Source organism: Ailuropoda melanoleuca, chromosome 2, assembly GCF_002007445.2.
Source record: "Ailuropoda melanoleuca isolate Jingjing chromosome 2, ASM200744v2, whole genome shotgun sequence".
In the NCBI taxonomy this organism is placed as follows: domain Eukaryota; kingdom Metazoa; phylum Chordata; class Mammalia; order Carnivora; family Ursidae; genus Ailuropoda; species Ailuropoda melanoleuca.
The window spans coordinates 27,842,487-27,860,956 of NC_048219.1; the positions used below are offsets into that span (position 1 = coordinate 27,842,487).

The 18,470-nt window shown below is 39.3% G+C and overlaps 1 protein-coding gene across 1 annotated transcript in view; it reads left to right on the plus strand.

Moving 5' to 3' along the window:
• The window catches only part of ZYG11B (zyg-11 family member B, cell cycle regulator), an 82,022-nt gene extending 64,321 nt beyond the window's left edge, over positions 1-17,701 (plus strand). Inside the window, exons 13-14 of the mRNA XM_011220388.3 lie at positions 250-347; positions 12,761-17,701. Coding sequence (XP_011218690.1) covers positions 250-347; positions 12,761-12,951 — 289 coding nt within the window. The 3' untranslated portion in view covers positions 12,952-17,701. The remainder of the gene's footprint in view (positions 1-249; positions 348-12,760) is intronic.
• The last annotated feature ends 769 nt before the right edge of the window (positions 17,702-18,470 follow it).

Consider the following 18,470-nt stretch of genomic DNA (forward strand, 5'->3'; position numbering starts at 1 on the left):
TTTTGAAAAAAATATTTCTCTCTGTTGGTACCTTATTCTGTTCACCGTCCATCTTTTCTACCAAAACTTTTATCCGAATACAATCCTTTCACAAATGGCTAAGACAAAGAAAAGATGTTCTATAGTTCACTTACATTAGTTTGAAAATAGTAGATGAAATTTCTAGAATGAAAAGCTCAGTAACTATTGCTTTAGAAAGTGACACTGAGTATAGGATATAACTTTTACTCTTTTCTTTTGAAATTTTAGGTCCTTTAATCCATTTTTCCCATTACTTGGCTGTTTTACAACACCAGGAGTCCAGCTCTGGGCAGTTTGGGCCATGCAACATGTCTGCAGCAAGAATCGTACGTACCAAAAAGAACTGTGTTTTTCTTTTTTCAGTGAAATTCTCAGATAAGAAAGCCATTTCTACATGGTACATTGAAGTGATTTTTTTAAGGACACAGATTTTAAACGATACAGTATAAAAGAATCTTTAGGAGTGCCTGGCTGGCTCAGTTGGTAAAGCATATGACTCTTGATCTCGGGATCATGAGTTCAAGCCCCACGCTGGACAGAGAGATTACTTAAAAAAAGAGAGAGAGAGGGACTCCTGGGTGGCTCAGTCCATTAAGCATCTGTCTTTCTCTCAGGTTATCATCCCAGGGTCCTGGGATTGAGGCCCGCATCAGGCTCCCCACTTAGCAGGGAGTCTGCTTCTCCCTCTCCCTCTGCCCCTCCCAATCTCTATCAAATAAATAAATAAAATCGTTAAAAAAAAAAAAAGAGAGAGAGAGTGACAGAGAATCTTAGGTTATAAACCAAATTTATTCTTTCAGAATTAGCTTAGTAATACTAGATATTAATGACATTAATACTAGTATTAATGATATTAATACTAGATACTGAATGATAGTGGTGAAGGAGGCACTGTTCTGACCTCATGGAGTATGAAGATTAGGAGCCTACAGTGAGTCCATATGCAAAAAGCAAAAGTTTTAAGGCAATCCAGTGTTTATTGTTCATTCCAGTGCCCAATCCTCATCCACGCAAAATTCCATTTTTTTTTTTAAGATTTTATTTATTGATTTGACAGAGAGAAAGACAGCCAGCGAGGGAACACAAGCAGGGGGAGTGGGAGAGGAAGAAGCAGGCTCATAGCAGAGGAGCCTGATGTGGGGCTCGATCCCATAATGCTGGGATCACGCCCTGAGCCAAAGGCAGACGCCCAACGACTGAGCCACACAGGTGCCCCAAAATTCCATTATTTAATAAGAAGTTCCTCTTAGCACCCATGGTCTCTGGAGAAGCAAGACTTTATTTTTTTATTTTTTTAGATTGATTGATTGATTGATTGATTGATTTGATGGAGAGAGAGGCAGCCAGCGAGAGAGGGAACACAGGCAGGGGGAGTGGGAGAGGAAGAAGCAGGCTCCCAGCAGAGGAGCCTGATGTGGGGCTCGATCCCAGGACTCCGGGATCACGCCCTGAGCCGAAGGCAGACGCCTAATGACTGAGCCACCCAGGCACCCCAAAGGAGAAGCAAGACTTTAGATCAGATTCTGTATTACTCTTTTTTGAGGGTTGTGGTATAACTCTTTGTTGTTCATTTATTAATAAAAACTCATTTCATAAATGATTTGAAAAATTACACAAGAAACACTTTAATAGTAGAAACACTTTAAGTATAAATGAGAATATTTGAAATTAGAAATCAGGATCAAGGAAAAATGATTTGAAAAGAAATTAAAGACTGTAGGGAAAATAAAAGACTATACATGGTGATTCATGTTCTTTTTGTGACAGGGCTGCAAATAATTAACTACATGATTCTTTTTCCATATAAGGAGGAAAAACTGTTCCATATCCTCATTGCGAAAGCTTTTCTGAGCAATTAACTACAAATTAAATTTCTTTTATAGGACCTCAATAGGGGTGATATTATAATTGGCCTCATATAGGAAACGTGAGCATTGTTTTTAACAATAGTCTTATAGGAGATAGCAGTAACTTTTTATCAGATACTTTCTTATTCTTTGATGAAAACTCAGTGCATACTGCAAAAAGGCAAAAACTCTTTTATGTCAGATAGTCAGGGGAGGAGGGTTTAAGGAATGGGATGTGACAGACAAAACTTGTACCCAACTAAATTTCTACCTGGAAACTTTTCAGACCCTTCCTACTAAATTCCCAGTTTATTCATAACCATAAGCTGCCTCTGATCCAAAAATTTCCTCTTTTTATTGTCCCTACAATATTAGTTTCTTAACAGCCTATCCTATGTTATACCCAACCTCTAATCTCTAGGCTTCTTTCCTCATTACTCAAGGAATGGGCTTTTCATGGTTTTATAAGAGAAAATAAAGCGTAACAAAGAATAGTGTATTTTCATGTAGGTGTGTTTTTTTTTAATGACTACTTTTATTTTTTTTATTTTTTTTATTTTTTAGATTTTTTTTTTTAATTTATTTATTCAACAGAGATAGAGACAGCCAGCGAGAGAGGGAACACAAGCAGGGGGAGTGGGAGAGGAAGAAGCAGGCTCATAGCAGAAGAGCCTGATGTGGGGCTCGATCCCGGAACGCCAGGATCACGCCCTGAGCCGAAGGCAGATGCTTAACCGCTGTGCCACCCAGGCGCCCCTAAGGACTACTTTTAGGTGTAGGTGTTCTTTTAAGTTTACTCTGTGGAGTGACCACCCTGAAAAATTTATTCGAAAATGCACTGTAGGTTGGGGGGTGCCTTGCTGTCTTAGTTGGTAGAGGATGCAACTTTTGATCTTGGGGTTGGAAGTTCGAGCCCCCCAATGGGTATGGAGATTACTTAAAAATAAAATCTGAAATGAAATGAAAATAAAATGTACTATAGGGGCACCTGGCTGGCTCAGTCAGTAGAGCATGAGACTCTTGATCTGGGGATTGTGAGTTTGAGCCCCCCAATGGGTATACGGATTACTTAAAAAAAAAAAAGACAATAAATAAAATGCACTGTAATTGGGGAATGTTAGGTATTTTATCTCCAACTCAAGTAGTTCAGGTTTCTGCATTCTTACTTCCCACGCCTATTTTGTTTATGTTTAAATGGAGTTAACTTCACAGTTTGCATTAAAAGTTCTAATGTTGCTTACAGCTTTAAATAATTAAGAGATAGTATGGCAAAGTAGTTAAGGGCACACATGAATCTACCTGGATTCAAATCATGTTCCGCACTTACTATGTATGCCAGCTTGAGCAAATTATTAAGCCTGGGATCTTAGTTTCCACATTTGTTAAATGGGAATAATATTTCACACATTATAATGAGCATTTCCCCATATTTTAGAAAGTTTAACAACATGATTTTTAATCATCACATAATCTTTATTGTATGGCATATTAGTTTCCTAGTACTCATAACAAAGTTCCACGTGTGGGTGACTTAAAACAACAGGAATGTTTGGGGTGCCTGGGTGGCTCAGTCGGTTAAACATCTGCCTTTGGGTCAGGTCATGATCCCAGGGTCTTGGGATTGAGCCCCACATTGGGCTCCCTGCTCAACAGGAAGTCTGCTTCTCCCTCTCCCACTCTGCCTGCTTGTGCACGCTCTCTCTCTCTCTCAAATAAAATAAATAAAATCTTAAAAAAAAATAGGAATGTTTGTCTCTCAGTTCTGGAGACTAGAAATCTAAAATCAAGGTGTCATTAGGGCCATCTTTTCTCTGACAGCTCTAGGGGAGAATTTTTCCTTGCTTCTAGCTTCTGGTGTGTGCTGCCAGTCCTTGACATTCCTTGGCTTGTAGATGCATCACTCCTGTCAGATGACCACCTTCTCCTTGGGTGTTTTCATATTGTTTTCTGTGTGTATCTATTTCTATGTCTAAATCTCCACTTTTCATCATAGAACACCAGTAATATTGGATGAAGGTCCACCCTAATAACTTCATCTTAACTACATTAGGAACAAGGGTCACATCCTGAAGTACTGGAGATTAGGGCTTTAACCTACCTTTTTGGGGGACATAGTTCAACCCTTAATATATGCCTCTATACTTAATAATAAATGAACTTAACAGTAATTTATATAGCCACTTCCCTATTGATGAACATTTAAGAAGTTTTAATTTTAAAATTATATCCAAACACTTGTTTAAGTGAGAGATATTCATCACACCGTTATTTAAAATAGCAAATAACTCTGGGGCGCCTGGGTGGCACAGCGGTTAAGCGTCTGCCTTCGGCTCAGGGCGTGATCCCGGCGTTGTGGGATCGAGCCCCACATCAGGCCTCCGCTATGAGCCTGCTTCTTCCTCTCCCACTCCCCCTGCTTGTGTTCCCTCTCTCGCTGGCTGTCTTTGTCTCTGTCGAATAAATAAATAAAATCTTTAAAAAAAAAGTTGGGAGATGTAGAAATTGCTCATGCTTTGTATCCCCTTGGAAAGTCTTCATGAACCTTCAGGGGTGTGGGGTCCCCCATTTGAAGGTTGCTGCTTAAAACATTTCAGTAGCTTTGGTGGTCACTCTTTCACCTGTCTTTTTTCTTTTCTTTTCTTAGTTTGCCTAGTATAATACACTGTAGCTCCATCCACATCGTTGCAAATGGCAAGATTTCATTCTGTGGATGGCTGAGTAACATTCCATTGTATGTATATATCGCATCTTCTTTATCCATTCATCAGTTGATGGACGCTTGGGCTCTTTCCACAGTTCGGCTATTGTTAATAATGCTGCTGTAAACATTGGGGTGTATGTACCCCTTTGAAATGTATTTTTGTATCCTTCAGGTACATACCTAGTAGTGCAATTGCTCCATAGTAGGGTAGTTCTATTTTTAACCTTTGGAGGAACCTCAATACTGTTTTCTAGAGTGGCTGTACCAGTTTGCATTCTCACCAATAGCGTAAGAGGGCTCCTCTTTCTCCACATTCTCAACATCTCTTACTTCCTGTGTTGTTAATTTTAGCCATTCTGACAGATGTGAGGTATTATCTCATCATGGTTTTGATTTGTATTTCCCTGATGTCTAGTCATGTCTTCTGCCCATTGCTTAACTGGATTATTTGGTTTTTGGGTGTTTAGTTTGATAAGTTCTTTACAGATTTTGGATACTAACCCTTCATCAAATATAACCATTTGCAAATATCTTCTCCCATTCCATAGGCTGCCTTTTAGTTTTGTCGACTGTTTCCTTTGTTGTGTGGAAGCTTTTATCTTGATGTAGTTCATTTTTGCTTTTGTTTCCCTTGCCTCCAGTGACACGTCTAATGAGAAGTTGCTACAGCCTGGGTTGCTGCCTGGGTTTCCTCCAGGATTCTGATAGCCTATGAGCCTGCTTCTTCCTCTCCCACTCCCCTGCTGTGTTCCCTCTCTCGCTGGCTGTCTCTCTGTCACATAAATAAATAAAATCTTAAAAAAAAAAAAAGAAGTAGTACATAGGGCGGGGTCCGTGTCCTGAGTACAGGAGCTTCTGTCTCCGCAGAACTGGGGTGCACCATCCTCCAGGCATGTGGATGTATTCACCAACATGAGAGTTTATCATATCTTCTTGTTCAAGAGTTTTTATAGAGCTTAACCTGTGCCCTTCCCACTTACCCTTCCTAGGATCCAAGGGTGAGGCTAAAAGGTCCAACCCTCTAATCATTTGGTCTTTCTGGTGACCAGTTCTGTTCTGAGGCTGTCTAGGGACTCTACTCTGTCACTTATTAGCATGTACTCAAAAGGGACTCCTGGTAATGACAAGATATTCCTATTGGGAAATTCCAGGGGTTTGAGGGGTCTGCCACGAACCTGAGACAAAGACCAAATACATTTCTTATTCTACCACAGGCCACCCCGATCTTTGACCACAGATCCTTTATAACAAAAGAATCATAACAGTTAACAGATACTAGTACATTATGAGAGTCCCATTCAGTCATTAATACTCAAATCATATGAAAATTTTTGCCAGGGCAAGGCCAGTCAGGTTTGCAGGCTTCCATTGGATCGTGTAAGTTTCCAAAGGCAGAAGTGGTCTTAAGGTGAAGCCATATATTGTTATCAGGCAGCTGCTAAAATTGAGCTAAGAGATATCTCTTGGCTCTGAGCTTCTTTCAAAGTGTTAGTGTTATATTGGATTTTTCTCATGACATGACTCATTTGTTCATTTCAGCCCTTAGCTACTATTTCTCTTTCTCTTCATTTATACCCAAACTTTTCCACCTCTGGAAGGGACATAAGTTTTGGCTACTGTGCTGGATTGCAAGCAGTAATACTAGTCTAGCACGTGTCTCCCACTGAGTCAGCTCTCATTCAGAGAAGGTAAGGTTATGTAAGTACAGAACTCGTGGGTGGTTTTACCTCCAGACAGTATAATTGCGTTCACTGTTTATCCCAGTTCTGTCAGATGGAGTGAAGGCACAACTCATCCATCCCCATTACACCCTGGGGAATTCTGACAAAAATATTTTAAAACATAGTTACAGTTTCTTGCTTAGGAATCATTCCTGCTTCCACCATTTGTAGTTGCAGCCCTGGTCCTATGACCACTGCATCAGGTTGGGAATTTTTTAAAGTTTAAGTGGTATGGGAAGAAGAAGAAGAAGGGGAATATATATATATGTGTATATATATATATATATTCTATAGTCATTTTACCAGTATCCTCCCTTAACAAGAATTACATAGTCATTATGGCATCCTTTCCACTGCCTCTTCTCTAGATCTATGAGAAAAACAGAAGAATATCTAGTATCTAGGGGGGACACTCCTTTAGCCCCACTCATATTGAGCATGAGCATACTCTCACAAAGGCATGAAATCCAGCTCTTCAGGCCTATATCTCACCTCTGCCCCCACTTGCTTTTTAAAACAACCAATAATGAATTGCCCATTCCAATCCTTTGAAACTGTTACCTTGAGGAAGATCTCTCTCTGCCCATTGTTGGACATTGGAAGGGGGGAAAAGTTTTATTCAACTCTCTGGCAATTTGTGGCTCAGAGGTTACAAGAAGAATATGTTTAGATTCAGTCTGTCTCTTCATTGCTGCAGTACCCCAGGTCCACTCATTTCATGGACCCAGGTGGCTACCTCAAGGAAGCACATGGGTCTGAAAATTAAACTGACAGGAACACCTGGGTGGCTCAATCGTTAAGCATCTGTCTTCGGCTCAGGTGATGATCCCAGGATCCTGGGATTGAGCCCCTCATGGGGAGCCTGCTTCTCCCTCTCCAGCTCCCCCTGCTTGTGTTCCCTCTCTCACTGTCTCTCTCACTCTGTCAAATAAATAAATAAATAAATAAATAAATAAATAAATAAATAAAAAAGGCCCACTTGAAAGAAAGAAAGAAAGAAAAAATTAAACTGACAAAGACAAATTTACAAAGAAAAGCGTACACATTAAAAAAAAATTTTTTTAAGATGATTTATTTTAGAGAGGATGTGAGCAGGAGGAGGGGCAGAGGGAGAGAGAGAATCTCAAGCAGACTCCCCCCTGAGCGTGGAGCCCAGGTGGGGCTGGATCCCAGGATCCTGAGAGCATGACCTGAGTTGTAATCAAGGGTTGGACGCTTAACCGACTGAGCCACCCAGGCACCCCTAGCATACACATTTTATTAAAACTTTATTATTTTTTAAAGATTTTATTTATTTATTTGAGATAGAGAAAGAGAGCAGAGGTAGGGGGAATGGCAGAGGGAGAAGCAGACTCCCTACTGAGCAGGGAGTCCCACTCAGGGCTCGATCTCAGGACCCTGGGATCACAACCTCAGCCAAAGGGAGATGCTTAACCTACTGAGCCACCCAGGTGCCCCAATTTTATTAAAACTTTAAATGTATATGGGAATCTTCAAAAAAGAATGAAGCCCAGAAGTGAACAGAACAGGAAGATTTTATACCTTTTAGATAAAGAGACGAATTTGTGAAAAATTGACAAGACAGATGTTTGGGCTAGGAGTAGTGAATGGTGAAGAGTGACTTAAAGAAGGGTTATTTAACAAGGTTTGTTTGTACAGATTCCTTAGCCCCTGAATTCAGGGTCTCTGGTGGTAAGAATATCTTCCTTCTTTCTAGTACAGGAAGCGTACTTTTTCTTTTTCTTTTCTTTCTTTTTTTTTTTTTTAAGATTTATTTATTTATTTTAGGGAGAGCACAAGCAGGAGGGCAGAGGGAGAGGGAGAGAGACTCTCAAGCAAACTCCACGCTGAGCTCAGAGTCCTACTCAGGGCTCGATCCCACGACCCTGAGATCACAACATGAGCTGAAATGAAGAGTTAGACACTCAGCCAAGTACACCACCCAGGCACCAGGGAGGCACAGAGTAGTTTTATGACCTGTTTCAGGGAAGAAGGGTGATGGAGGGAAGTCAGAGTGACCCTCCTGCTTCTGCTGTTTTCTCAAACTATTTTAGCTTAAGATAGTCAATATGCCAAGGGCCCATATTTTGGGGCAGTGTGTCCTGAATATCATCAGTAGTAAACACTGTAAAGCATGTTCCTTGATCTGAAGAAATGACAGTTGGCTGTCCAAATTGGTGCAGTATCTTATGTTTTGGTTCCTTTATAGCATTCTGAGTGTTAACATCTATCACTGGCTGAGCGAAGCCCAGTCCAGAGTCAACATCTATTTCTGTCAAGACCCATTTATAGCTCCCTGCCCCCCCCCAGGGCTACCAGCATTAGTCTGACTTGCCAGCTATGATCAGGGCCCCCACCCCCCCAGCCGCCACTCCGCCCCCGGGAATTTACCACATTGCCAACTGCAGTCTCTGTCTCTTTTGCTGGTAGATAGAACAGCTCTTACTGGCAATTGTGTGCCTCAGGGATTGCAAGGGGAATATTTCTAAATTCAGCCCATATCTGCATTGTTGTCGTATCTCCATATCCATTTATTTCATGGACCCACATGGCTACCCTGAGCAAGTTCACAGGGATATCTGCTTGTCTATTCCAACTGTCTTCTGAACCTGAAAGGGAGTTCTTCTGATGGGGTTAGAAATGTCCTATTTTAATATACTTCTCAGATTCCCACAGTGATTCTCATAGGGCCATGTCCCATATGAGCGTCCCTTTAATAGTCCCGTTTCTGTTGCCCTTGTGTCCAACTGTATGTCCAGGCCACTGGCCACTGACCTTGAGTCAGTAAAAACCCAGACAGCCTTTTTATCACTTTTCCAATTTTTTAATCACTGCTGGGAAAACAGCATGCAATTCAGCCCACGGCGCTGATTTGTTTTTTCCCTTTTTCAGTCAGAGTGCTGGCCTTTCAAACAAGATGTTATCTCTTCACCTTGGAACTACTGTTCACAAACTGAGCAGCTCTTTGTTGGCTAGTGGAAAATGTCTATAGGGCACTATCCAAATGATGATAGAATCCAGCAGCTCCTTGTGCGGTTTCAAAGTTGGTCCTAGGGAGAAAGAGGCTCCTGGCTCGTGATAATATCCTCCTTGCATTCCCCAGGTAGCATGATCCTATGTAAACCATTTCCATTTCACTATAGCACTCTCCTAGCACTACTGTCCCCATTAGAGTGTTTCTCTGACATCACCCAGAACCCCAGGCGTATTTCAGGTTTTAAGATCATTTTTTGTTCTTCAGTCATAAGGGTAGTTTCAATTAATGTCAAATAGCAAGGTAGTAAATGCCCCTTAGATGGAAGTTCTGTAGTCCAAAGTCCCAGTAGTCATCCCTGGGAGGCACTTACAGGATTTTGCCAGAAGTCCCAGTCTGTCCTTCATGTAGGGCATAGAGAAATTGTCCCTCCCAGCACTTCAGCTTGTATTCTACACTGTACAGGTTTTTATCAATCTTCTGGTACCTATTAAGCATGTCTAATTAACATTGCTTAAAGGGAGGATTTGCATGCTTTCTGTTTTACAGTGTTAGGTAGGAGAAACATTCCCTGTTCAAATAAACTGTCCAGCCTTATAATACAGTCAGGTAAAAGAAATGCAACCACTTTACATAAAGCCTGTTTAACCATACCAGTTCTCCTACAAACTTTTAGTTTAATTCCACCAATGCTTACCGTCCCCCCTTTTTTAATGCTTCTGTTCTTAACTGTGGCCTCCGTTAGGACTTCATCCACAGATTTTGATTTCATATTACTAGGTAGGTGAATTGTTCCCTAGCCAGACTCATTCCCATAAAACATTCAGGTAAAGGGAACACAACTTTTTTATGTAAAGCCTGTTTAAACATTCCAACTTTCATAATTCCATCAACCCTTACATTTTTATTTTCTCTCAGTCTAATTATAGCCCATATCGGGGCTTCACCAGTCGGTTTTGGTAACTTCTGCATTCCCTGGCCAATTTACCCAGCCTTACCTGCAAGACTTGAGTCCCCAGTGAGGGATCATGCCAAGGAACCCTGGCCCTTTTGTGAATCTTTATCTTGATTATTTGGCCTAACCATTGCCACAAGCAATTGCTGGTGAGGTTTAGATCCATTTCTAAATTCTCTTGGCAACTTACATCTTTAGTAACTGATTGCAACACACAGCTGTTATTCTATACCGTGGTGAATACCTGGCCACCCAGGAATCAGGTTTTTCATCCCATCTTTCATCTTTTCTCTTCCCAAACTACATGTTTTTATGAGCCAGGGCCATTATAACAAATTCCACTTCTGACACTAGTTCTAATGTGTGTTTTTTCTACACCCCAGTTCTTAGCAGACGCTGACTGGGTGTTCTACAAATTGAATTCAATTCTGACATTATTTACCTGGAGAGTGTCAGATCCCATAGGTTAAGGGCCAGTCCCTTAAAAAGTGACTGTCGTCACTTTAGACATCAATTGCAAGTCCAGGCATAGAAATAGACAAAGATGGTTCAATGGACCAGGATAGAAAATACAAAAATAGACCTATACATATGTGGCTGATTAATTTTTGACATAAGTTCAAAGCAAATGCAATAAAGAAATGATAATCTTTTCAACAAATGGTGCCACAGCAACTGGATCTCTGTATGCTAAAAAGTGCAGGGTGCCTGGCTGGCTCAGTCGGAAGACCAGCTCTTGTTCTTGGAGTCATGAGTCCAAGTCCCACATTGCGTATAGAGCTTACTAAAAAAATTAAAAGAAAAACCTACTTTTAAAAGTGACCTTTTTCATACCTTGGACAACATACAAAAATTAACTCATATTTACTTATTGATTGATTGGTTGATTGTGATCTCTACATCCAACATGGGACTTGAACTCATGACTCTGAGATCAAGAGTTGCATGTTCTTCCAATGGAGCCAGCCAAGCACCCCCAAAAATTAACTCTTAATTGGTCATACATATAAAACAAAAAACGATTTAAAAATTCTAGAGGGGCGCCTGGGTGGCACAGCGGTTAAGCGTCTGCCTTCAGCTCAGGGCGTGATCCCGGCGTTATGGGATCGAGCCCCACATCAGGCTCTTCCGCTATGAGCCTGCTTCTCCCTCTCCCACTCCCCCTGCTTGTGTTCCCTCCCTCGCTGTGTCTGTCTCTGTCAAATAAAAATAAATAAATAAATAAATAAATAAATAAATAAATAAATAAATAAATAAAAAATTCTAGAAGAAGACAGTAGAAAATCTTTGAGACCTTGTGTTAGGCAAAATTTTTAAAAGATGTTTCTTTTTAAAGATTTTTTTTTTTTTAAAGATTTTATTTATTCGACAGAGACAGAGACAGCCAGCGAGAGAGGGAACACAAGCAGGGGGAGTGGGAGAGGAAGAAGCAGGCTCATAGCGGAGGAGTCTGACGTGGGGCTCGATCACAACGCCGAGATCACGCCCTGAGCCGAAGGCAGACGCTTAACCGCTGTGCCACCCAGGCGCCCCTCTTTTTAAAGATTTTAAATTTTAAATCTTTTTAAAGTTTTTGTTGTTTTGAGAGAGAGAGAGAGCATGAGCAGGGGGATGGCTGGGTAGGGCAGAGGGAGAGGGAGAACCACACTCCCCATTGAGCAGGGAGCCCAACGTGGGACTCGATCCCAGGACCATGACCTGAGCTGAAGGCAGACACTTAACCGACTGAGCCACCCAGGCTTCCCTAAAATTTTATGTTTTTAGTAATCTTTACATCCAACATGGAGCTAAAATTACAACCCTGATTTCAAGAGTTGCATACTCTACCAACTGAACCAGCCAGGTGCCCCACAAATTTCTTAAAAATGCACAAAAGCATGACCTACAAAAGAAAAAACTGCTAAATTGCACTTGATCAAACTTAAGGACTTCTGTTCTTTGAAAGGCACTGTTAAAGAGAATAAAAAGCCAATACACATACTGGATCAAAATATTTGCAAATCACATGTCTGATAAAGCGCATACAACCTGCCCCATGGAAGGGTACTTTTATCAAACCTTGAGTTTAAGAACATACAGATGTTTCTTTTACCATGTCTAAAGTAATTGTCTGTGCTTTTCCACATAACTTTTAAAATTTCCACATACCTTCATTGATCTTCCATCCCAGTTATTGTACAAGGACAGGGAGGAGTAGGATTGGTTAAAACATCCCTCTAAGCAGTTTTCTGCTGTCCCTTCTTTCCAAATAGAGGGTGGATATGAGGGAACAACACTGACCCCCCCCCCAGCTATGGAAACCTTGGTAAGGGAACCATATATATATGAATATGGGAATTTTATATATATATATATATGAGAGAATCATTATTATTTGTGGGGCCTTGCAGTGTAAACATAACATCATTGAGGTATTTATCAAGGTGTAGCATATGTTAGTGGTCAATAACAAAATAGCTAATATTTAGTGAAAAAAGAACTTTTTTGTGTGTGGGATAATTTTCAAGTGTTGTGCAAAAAGCTCGCTCTCTTCTTTTTCAGCCTCAAGGTATTGCAGCATGCTGATTGAGGAAGGAGGATTGCAGCATTTATACAACATCAAAGAACATGAGCAGACTGATCCCCATGTCCAACAGATCGCGGTGGCCATTTTGGACAGCTTAGAAAAACACATTGTGCGCCATGGCAGACCACCTCCCTGTAAAAAGCAGCCGCAGGCTAGACTGAATTGATAGCCATAGGTAATTGGATAATTGAATCACAGGAATCCTTTTTGTGATAGGTTCATTTGGAATATCTTATCCTCTGTGATGTTTTAGGGGTTTCTATGACGAGAGTCATAAGATCAGTTTGGGATTGATGGTGTACAGTACTGCCCATGTGAACAGTCTCTAATTTGTCTTGTGATTTTTAACTTCTGAGGCAAGAAGGGTCTCTTCCTTCATCATTGCCTTTTAGGAAATTTTCCACATCTTTCTGTGTTTGAACTTACCTGTGCTTGAAATTCTACAGTTTTATGAAAAAGTTTGCACGAACCCTTAGGCCAGACTTTTCTGATCTTAAAGTCCCTTCCAATCAATTTGCAGCTTCAGATAAGCTGTTAACCTGATTTCTGGCACTGCTTCAGTTGTAAGTTTTATACTGCTTCTGTATAAAATGCCTTTATTCTCTGTCTGTGTACCTTTTATAAGATGTCCTTCTTAGTGTGAAAGAACGGAAATCCGAGTCCTCTTGGAAAGCTACTCACTGACTGGAGCCTGGGTGGTTGGCAGAAAAAGTATATTAGAAAGAAAACTAGTAAAGGAGAAAAGAGATTAGGAACTGGAGAAAGGTCTACTCTTATAGTACGGTTTTTAAACTGGAACAAGCTATCCTTCTGGAACCCATCTCTCCTGAGGCAGTGAGCAGTAGCTTGTTGTTCATATTTATTCCTGGGAGCATGGGCTGCTGCTCCCTACACAGACTGCTGGTTACTCTCTAGGAATATTTCCCCAGGCATCACATTGATATACATTACAGCATTCTGTGTTAAAGATTAACTCTCTGAATCTCTATATGTCATACTGTTGTGAAAATGTGAATTTTTATAAAATTGTCTCTTGTTAAAACTGACCGTTCTTTTCCCTCTATTTCAAAGTCATCTTGTTCAATGAAATAGAGACTACACATGGTATTACCTGCTTGGTTAAAATACAGTTAACAACAGTAAATTTTGTCACAATAAGTTAAATTTTCATTTGTTTCAAAATACATGTATCTTAATGTTTTCATGTTGGAGAAAGATGTCCACATTTCACTGCCAAAAATTAATGAGAAGCACTAGGCTATTATTAAATGTAATGATTCTAGTTGTGGTGCATAAAAGGAAATATTTTTGATGGTTTATTTTTTAGACAATTACCTTTCCTTTATGATACTGTTACAGCATAGTAAAGAATCAGTTATCATTATGTCGGTAATGAAAGTTGGGAGGCAGCAAGTCACCAAGAAACTTAATTTCCATTTTAAATTTTAGTTTGTGAATAAGGTTAATGACAATTTCAGGTCACTGTGTTTTTGTAGATGGCCAAAATGTTTTCAGTAGAGATTTAAATGGTATGTTTAAATTATGGTGATTTATTTAGAAGCATTTTTATTTAGAAAGGAGCTGGCTTATTAGTATGCTGATAACATTTTTGACATATGTATTTCAAACCACTATCACAAAAATCATACTTGAATTATTTTGTGACTCCTTCGCAGGGATGAAAACTTAAAAGAAAATAGGTATTTAGAACTATTAAGAACCATATTATATTCTGGGTTACTTCTGACTTAATTGGTTTAAGGAATTTTTATAGGCTCAAGAAAAATTTTCACAGATTGTCTATTTCAGAGGAAGTGGAAAATTCTTTTAACTTTCCCCCTTTTTCCCAGATTTTAATGTCTAAGGCAAAATGTAAAAAATAGGATGGCCTACACTGGCTTGAAAGTTGCTATCTATGTTGACTATCTCCAGGTCTCTTAGCTTGCATAGTTAAGGGAAAGCCTGTTTGACAAGTTTGGCTTCAAGTTTCTCTTATGTCTTGTTCAAGACAAAAGTGCATGTTCCTTATAGACTAATCTTAGGTTTTTATCTTTATAAATTGTTTTCAGAAAAGCTAAAAATGTACAGAAAACAATAACTCCCTTCATTATTCAGAATAACTTGATTGATGAAGACTCAAAAATATTTAAAATTAATTCTAAACTTACTACTTTGAGCATTGGTAATGGTGGGATATTTCTGAGTCTTAAAAGCAAAATAATTGATCACATCCCATATATAAAAATTGTAGTGCCTTCGTGGTTGGGATGGTTCTTAAAATTGTGTATCTAACTAAGGCACAGAAGTGTCTGTAAGGTCTTGAATCTGGCTAAAATGTAGTAGATGTACATATTGAAATTATGAGGCATAACTGGCCTGTGTCTACAGTTAGAATCTGGTAGGCTTCCCTTTTACATGTGTATACTGGAATGTAACAGTACTTGGTGCCTTCAAGGGTTACCTCTTCAGTGGCTTAGAGGTGCTGTTTCAAGCACAATTTAGACTAGGGTTGAACCACTCATTGCTTAAATCATTGGTGCACTCAGATATTGCAAAATGTCACTCCAACAGTCCACAAGCAGCAGCAAGCTTTAGGTCTACCAAAGGAAATGGAATTAGACTTTTTAGAGTATAATGATGCATGTTGGTATCATTGAGTAAAACAAGAATGGTCTGAAATTAAAGCAAAAATAAGATATCTCATTCTTTTCATCAAGTAAGTTTTGCTTGTGGTCTTTATATTCTAAAAAATCATTTTTCCCATTGGCTATTGAAAAGAAACATAAATCAAGTAATAATAAGGGGTTAATTTACCCTCTGGCCAAGGACTTAGTGGCTACTGATCTTAGTTGAGGCTTTTTAAAATTATCAGACCCACAGTTCCAGGAATTGACCTTAAATATTGCTGCTCTTTAGCCCTGGACGGAAATGCCATTTGGTAGCAATAGTCAACTTAATTACCCAAAGTGGAGGTGAGTCACCATAAAAGGGTGCTACGGGGCTTTAATTTCATGATCGCTCTTGTTTGCAAACTTCCAAAGAATCAAAGATTCATGTTTAAAAACATCAGCCTAGAAAGTTGTTCTTACTATTGAGACCTTTTGAATTGGCCCTTTTTCTCCCTCGTCACTTTTATTTAGCTGTATGTTTTAATTATGCTATGTGTCAAGAGAGCATTGGGCCATCTTCTAGCCCTTTGGAGCACATCTTCATGAAAACATATTTCATGTGCTAAATTATGATAGATTAGATTAATGAATGATGATTTTGGCTTAGTGTTTTAAAATGCATGACCACCCATAGAACAACGTGAGGCAGCATTACCCAAGGTTGAAAAGAGGTCATGAGTGGCGGGGAAAACAAACTTAGTTTTGTTTATGTTGAAACCCACCCCTCTTCTGCCCTCTACTGGTATGTTTACACTATTTGGTCATTGTGCAACTTTTATTATGGAATAAACAGTATTATTAAACTGAAAGTCTACGTTAAAGGCAGTATCATAGTATCAGCTGGTGTGGGCAGTTTTATCTGTATGTTACTCGTTTGGGAACTTTATATGGACAGGGCTTCAGAGTAGTGTACCAAGACAGCTTACAGAGCAGTTGGCAAAACTTATGATTTCCCTCTCAAATCCACTGTAGCAGTTTCAAATGATTGTGTGGATGTTGTATGTTTAATCTTTACCATTTGCTTTGTATTGACACATTTTTCATTTTTAGTGTTAACTCATGCACTATTTGAGTAATAATGCAAATCTAGCCTTCATCCAGTGATGAGAATAGCAGTATAATAGGAATTTGCTGAATGTGCTTTAAACGAGTAATTGCTTCATCTTTTTTAGTATCTCACAGACTTTGCATGACACGGTACAGTCCTAATTATGCATTCTTTAGTTTCCAAATCTTTTTTTTTTTTTTAAGATTTTATTTATTGGACAGAGATAGAGACAGCCAGCGAGAGAGGGAACACAAGCAGGGGGAGTGGGAGAGGAAGAAGCAGGCTCATAGCAGAGAAGCCTGATGTGGGGCTCGATCCCGGAACGCCAGGATCACGCCCTGAGCCAAAGGCAGACGCTTAACCGCTGTGCCGCCCAGGCGCCCCTAGTTTCCAAATTAACCTAAGACATTCTATGTTAACTGATTGGTAGTCTGAGAAAGAGCTTTCTCTGCCTGTTTCTCCCATCACCCAATTTTGGGGGGAAATTATGGGAAAATCAATGCTGTTTCTCATTTCTCTGGATGAAGCAAAGTTTGTTTGTTCGGCACAACCAACCTTTAGAGCTAGATAGAATGGCTATTAAGAATATTTCGAAAATCCACATTGATCAAAATTATTCTGGGAAATCATAAATCTAGTTCATTAATAGTATATGCTTAATTTTGAACTTACTTTTGGAAAAGCTGTTCAAATGGGTTCTTTTAAGATTATTTTAATCCGTTTAAAAGCAAGCTGCTTAGCTAATGAAAGCTGAGATACACTTTCATAAAAGCAAGAAATTCTTGAGAGCATTTTTTTCTTTAAAAATGGGATGATGTTAATGTCAAGATTTATACTCAGATAATCTGCAAGAATAAAAATTTTAAATCCTTGACTTTTGTAGAATTCCCACTGTCAGATTCCCGGGGACTTGTGAGAGAAAAGCTATCTTTTGCTTGGATTCTGATGGAAGAGTTTAGCTCCTTTCAAAGGATATGAAAAATTCATTGGGAAGCGTAATGTGTTCATTTCAAAGGCTCTCAGTTATCTGGAACGAAGGCACTGTTCTCACTGTGGCCAGATGAATGGGAGTGTTCTGTACATGAATCATGCTATATTTTAAATCAGGACATCACTTAGGTATTAATGTTGTGTGTGTACAGAGTTTTGTTTTGGGAATTTTTTTTTTGCCTAAATAAATGTTATAAATTTTATGTAAAGTGTGCCTTGTCTACTTTATTTCTAGACATTTGCCTTAAATTTAATTCAAGATTTAGTGGTTATTCACTTGTAACAATTGCTTACCAGTGGTTTTACTGCAGGAGTTTCTAGTATTAGAACTCCATTCATTGTTAAAGTGTTGGAACTTATGTAATTTATAAGTCCCTCAGGGGACTTATAGTTTTTTGGAGAAGAAATATTAAGCATATAAATATTATTTAACATTGTATCACAGACCAGTCCAAAGTGCTTGTTATAGAGGCAGGGAGATCACACTTAATCCAGAGTGGGCACCCATTACACAGCCTTCCTAGAGAGCTTCCTAGAGAGCATAATATCTGGGTTGACATCCATTCACACAACTATTGAGATAATTAACTGATATTATGTATATTAAGTACGTTTAATGAGGGGGATTACCAAACAACAAAGTATAAGAACCACATAGCCAGGAAGAATCCAGAAACTCATTTTGTAGTTGAAGAAATGTAGTCTTAGATAAAATGAGCTTGTCTGTCGCACAGCACGTCAGTGACAGACTCTGCCCTATAGTTCTTATTTCCAACTTCCAATCTTGTGGGCCTCTCTTCCCTACCATATTGTTACATAATAGCATGAGATTTCTTAGATCTTAGGCATTATGTGAGTAAGCATCAAATGAATGGTACTGAAAACAATGTACACCAAATGGTCAGAGAAGTGGAGATTGTCCCTGAGGTGTTCTAAGGCAGTATTAGTGTTTAAATGCTATAGAATTGTTAATGAACG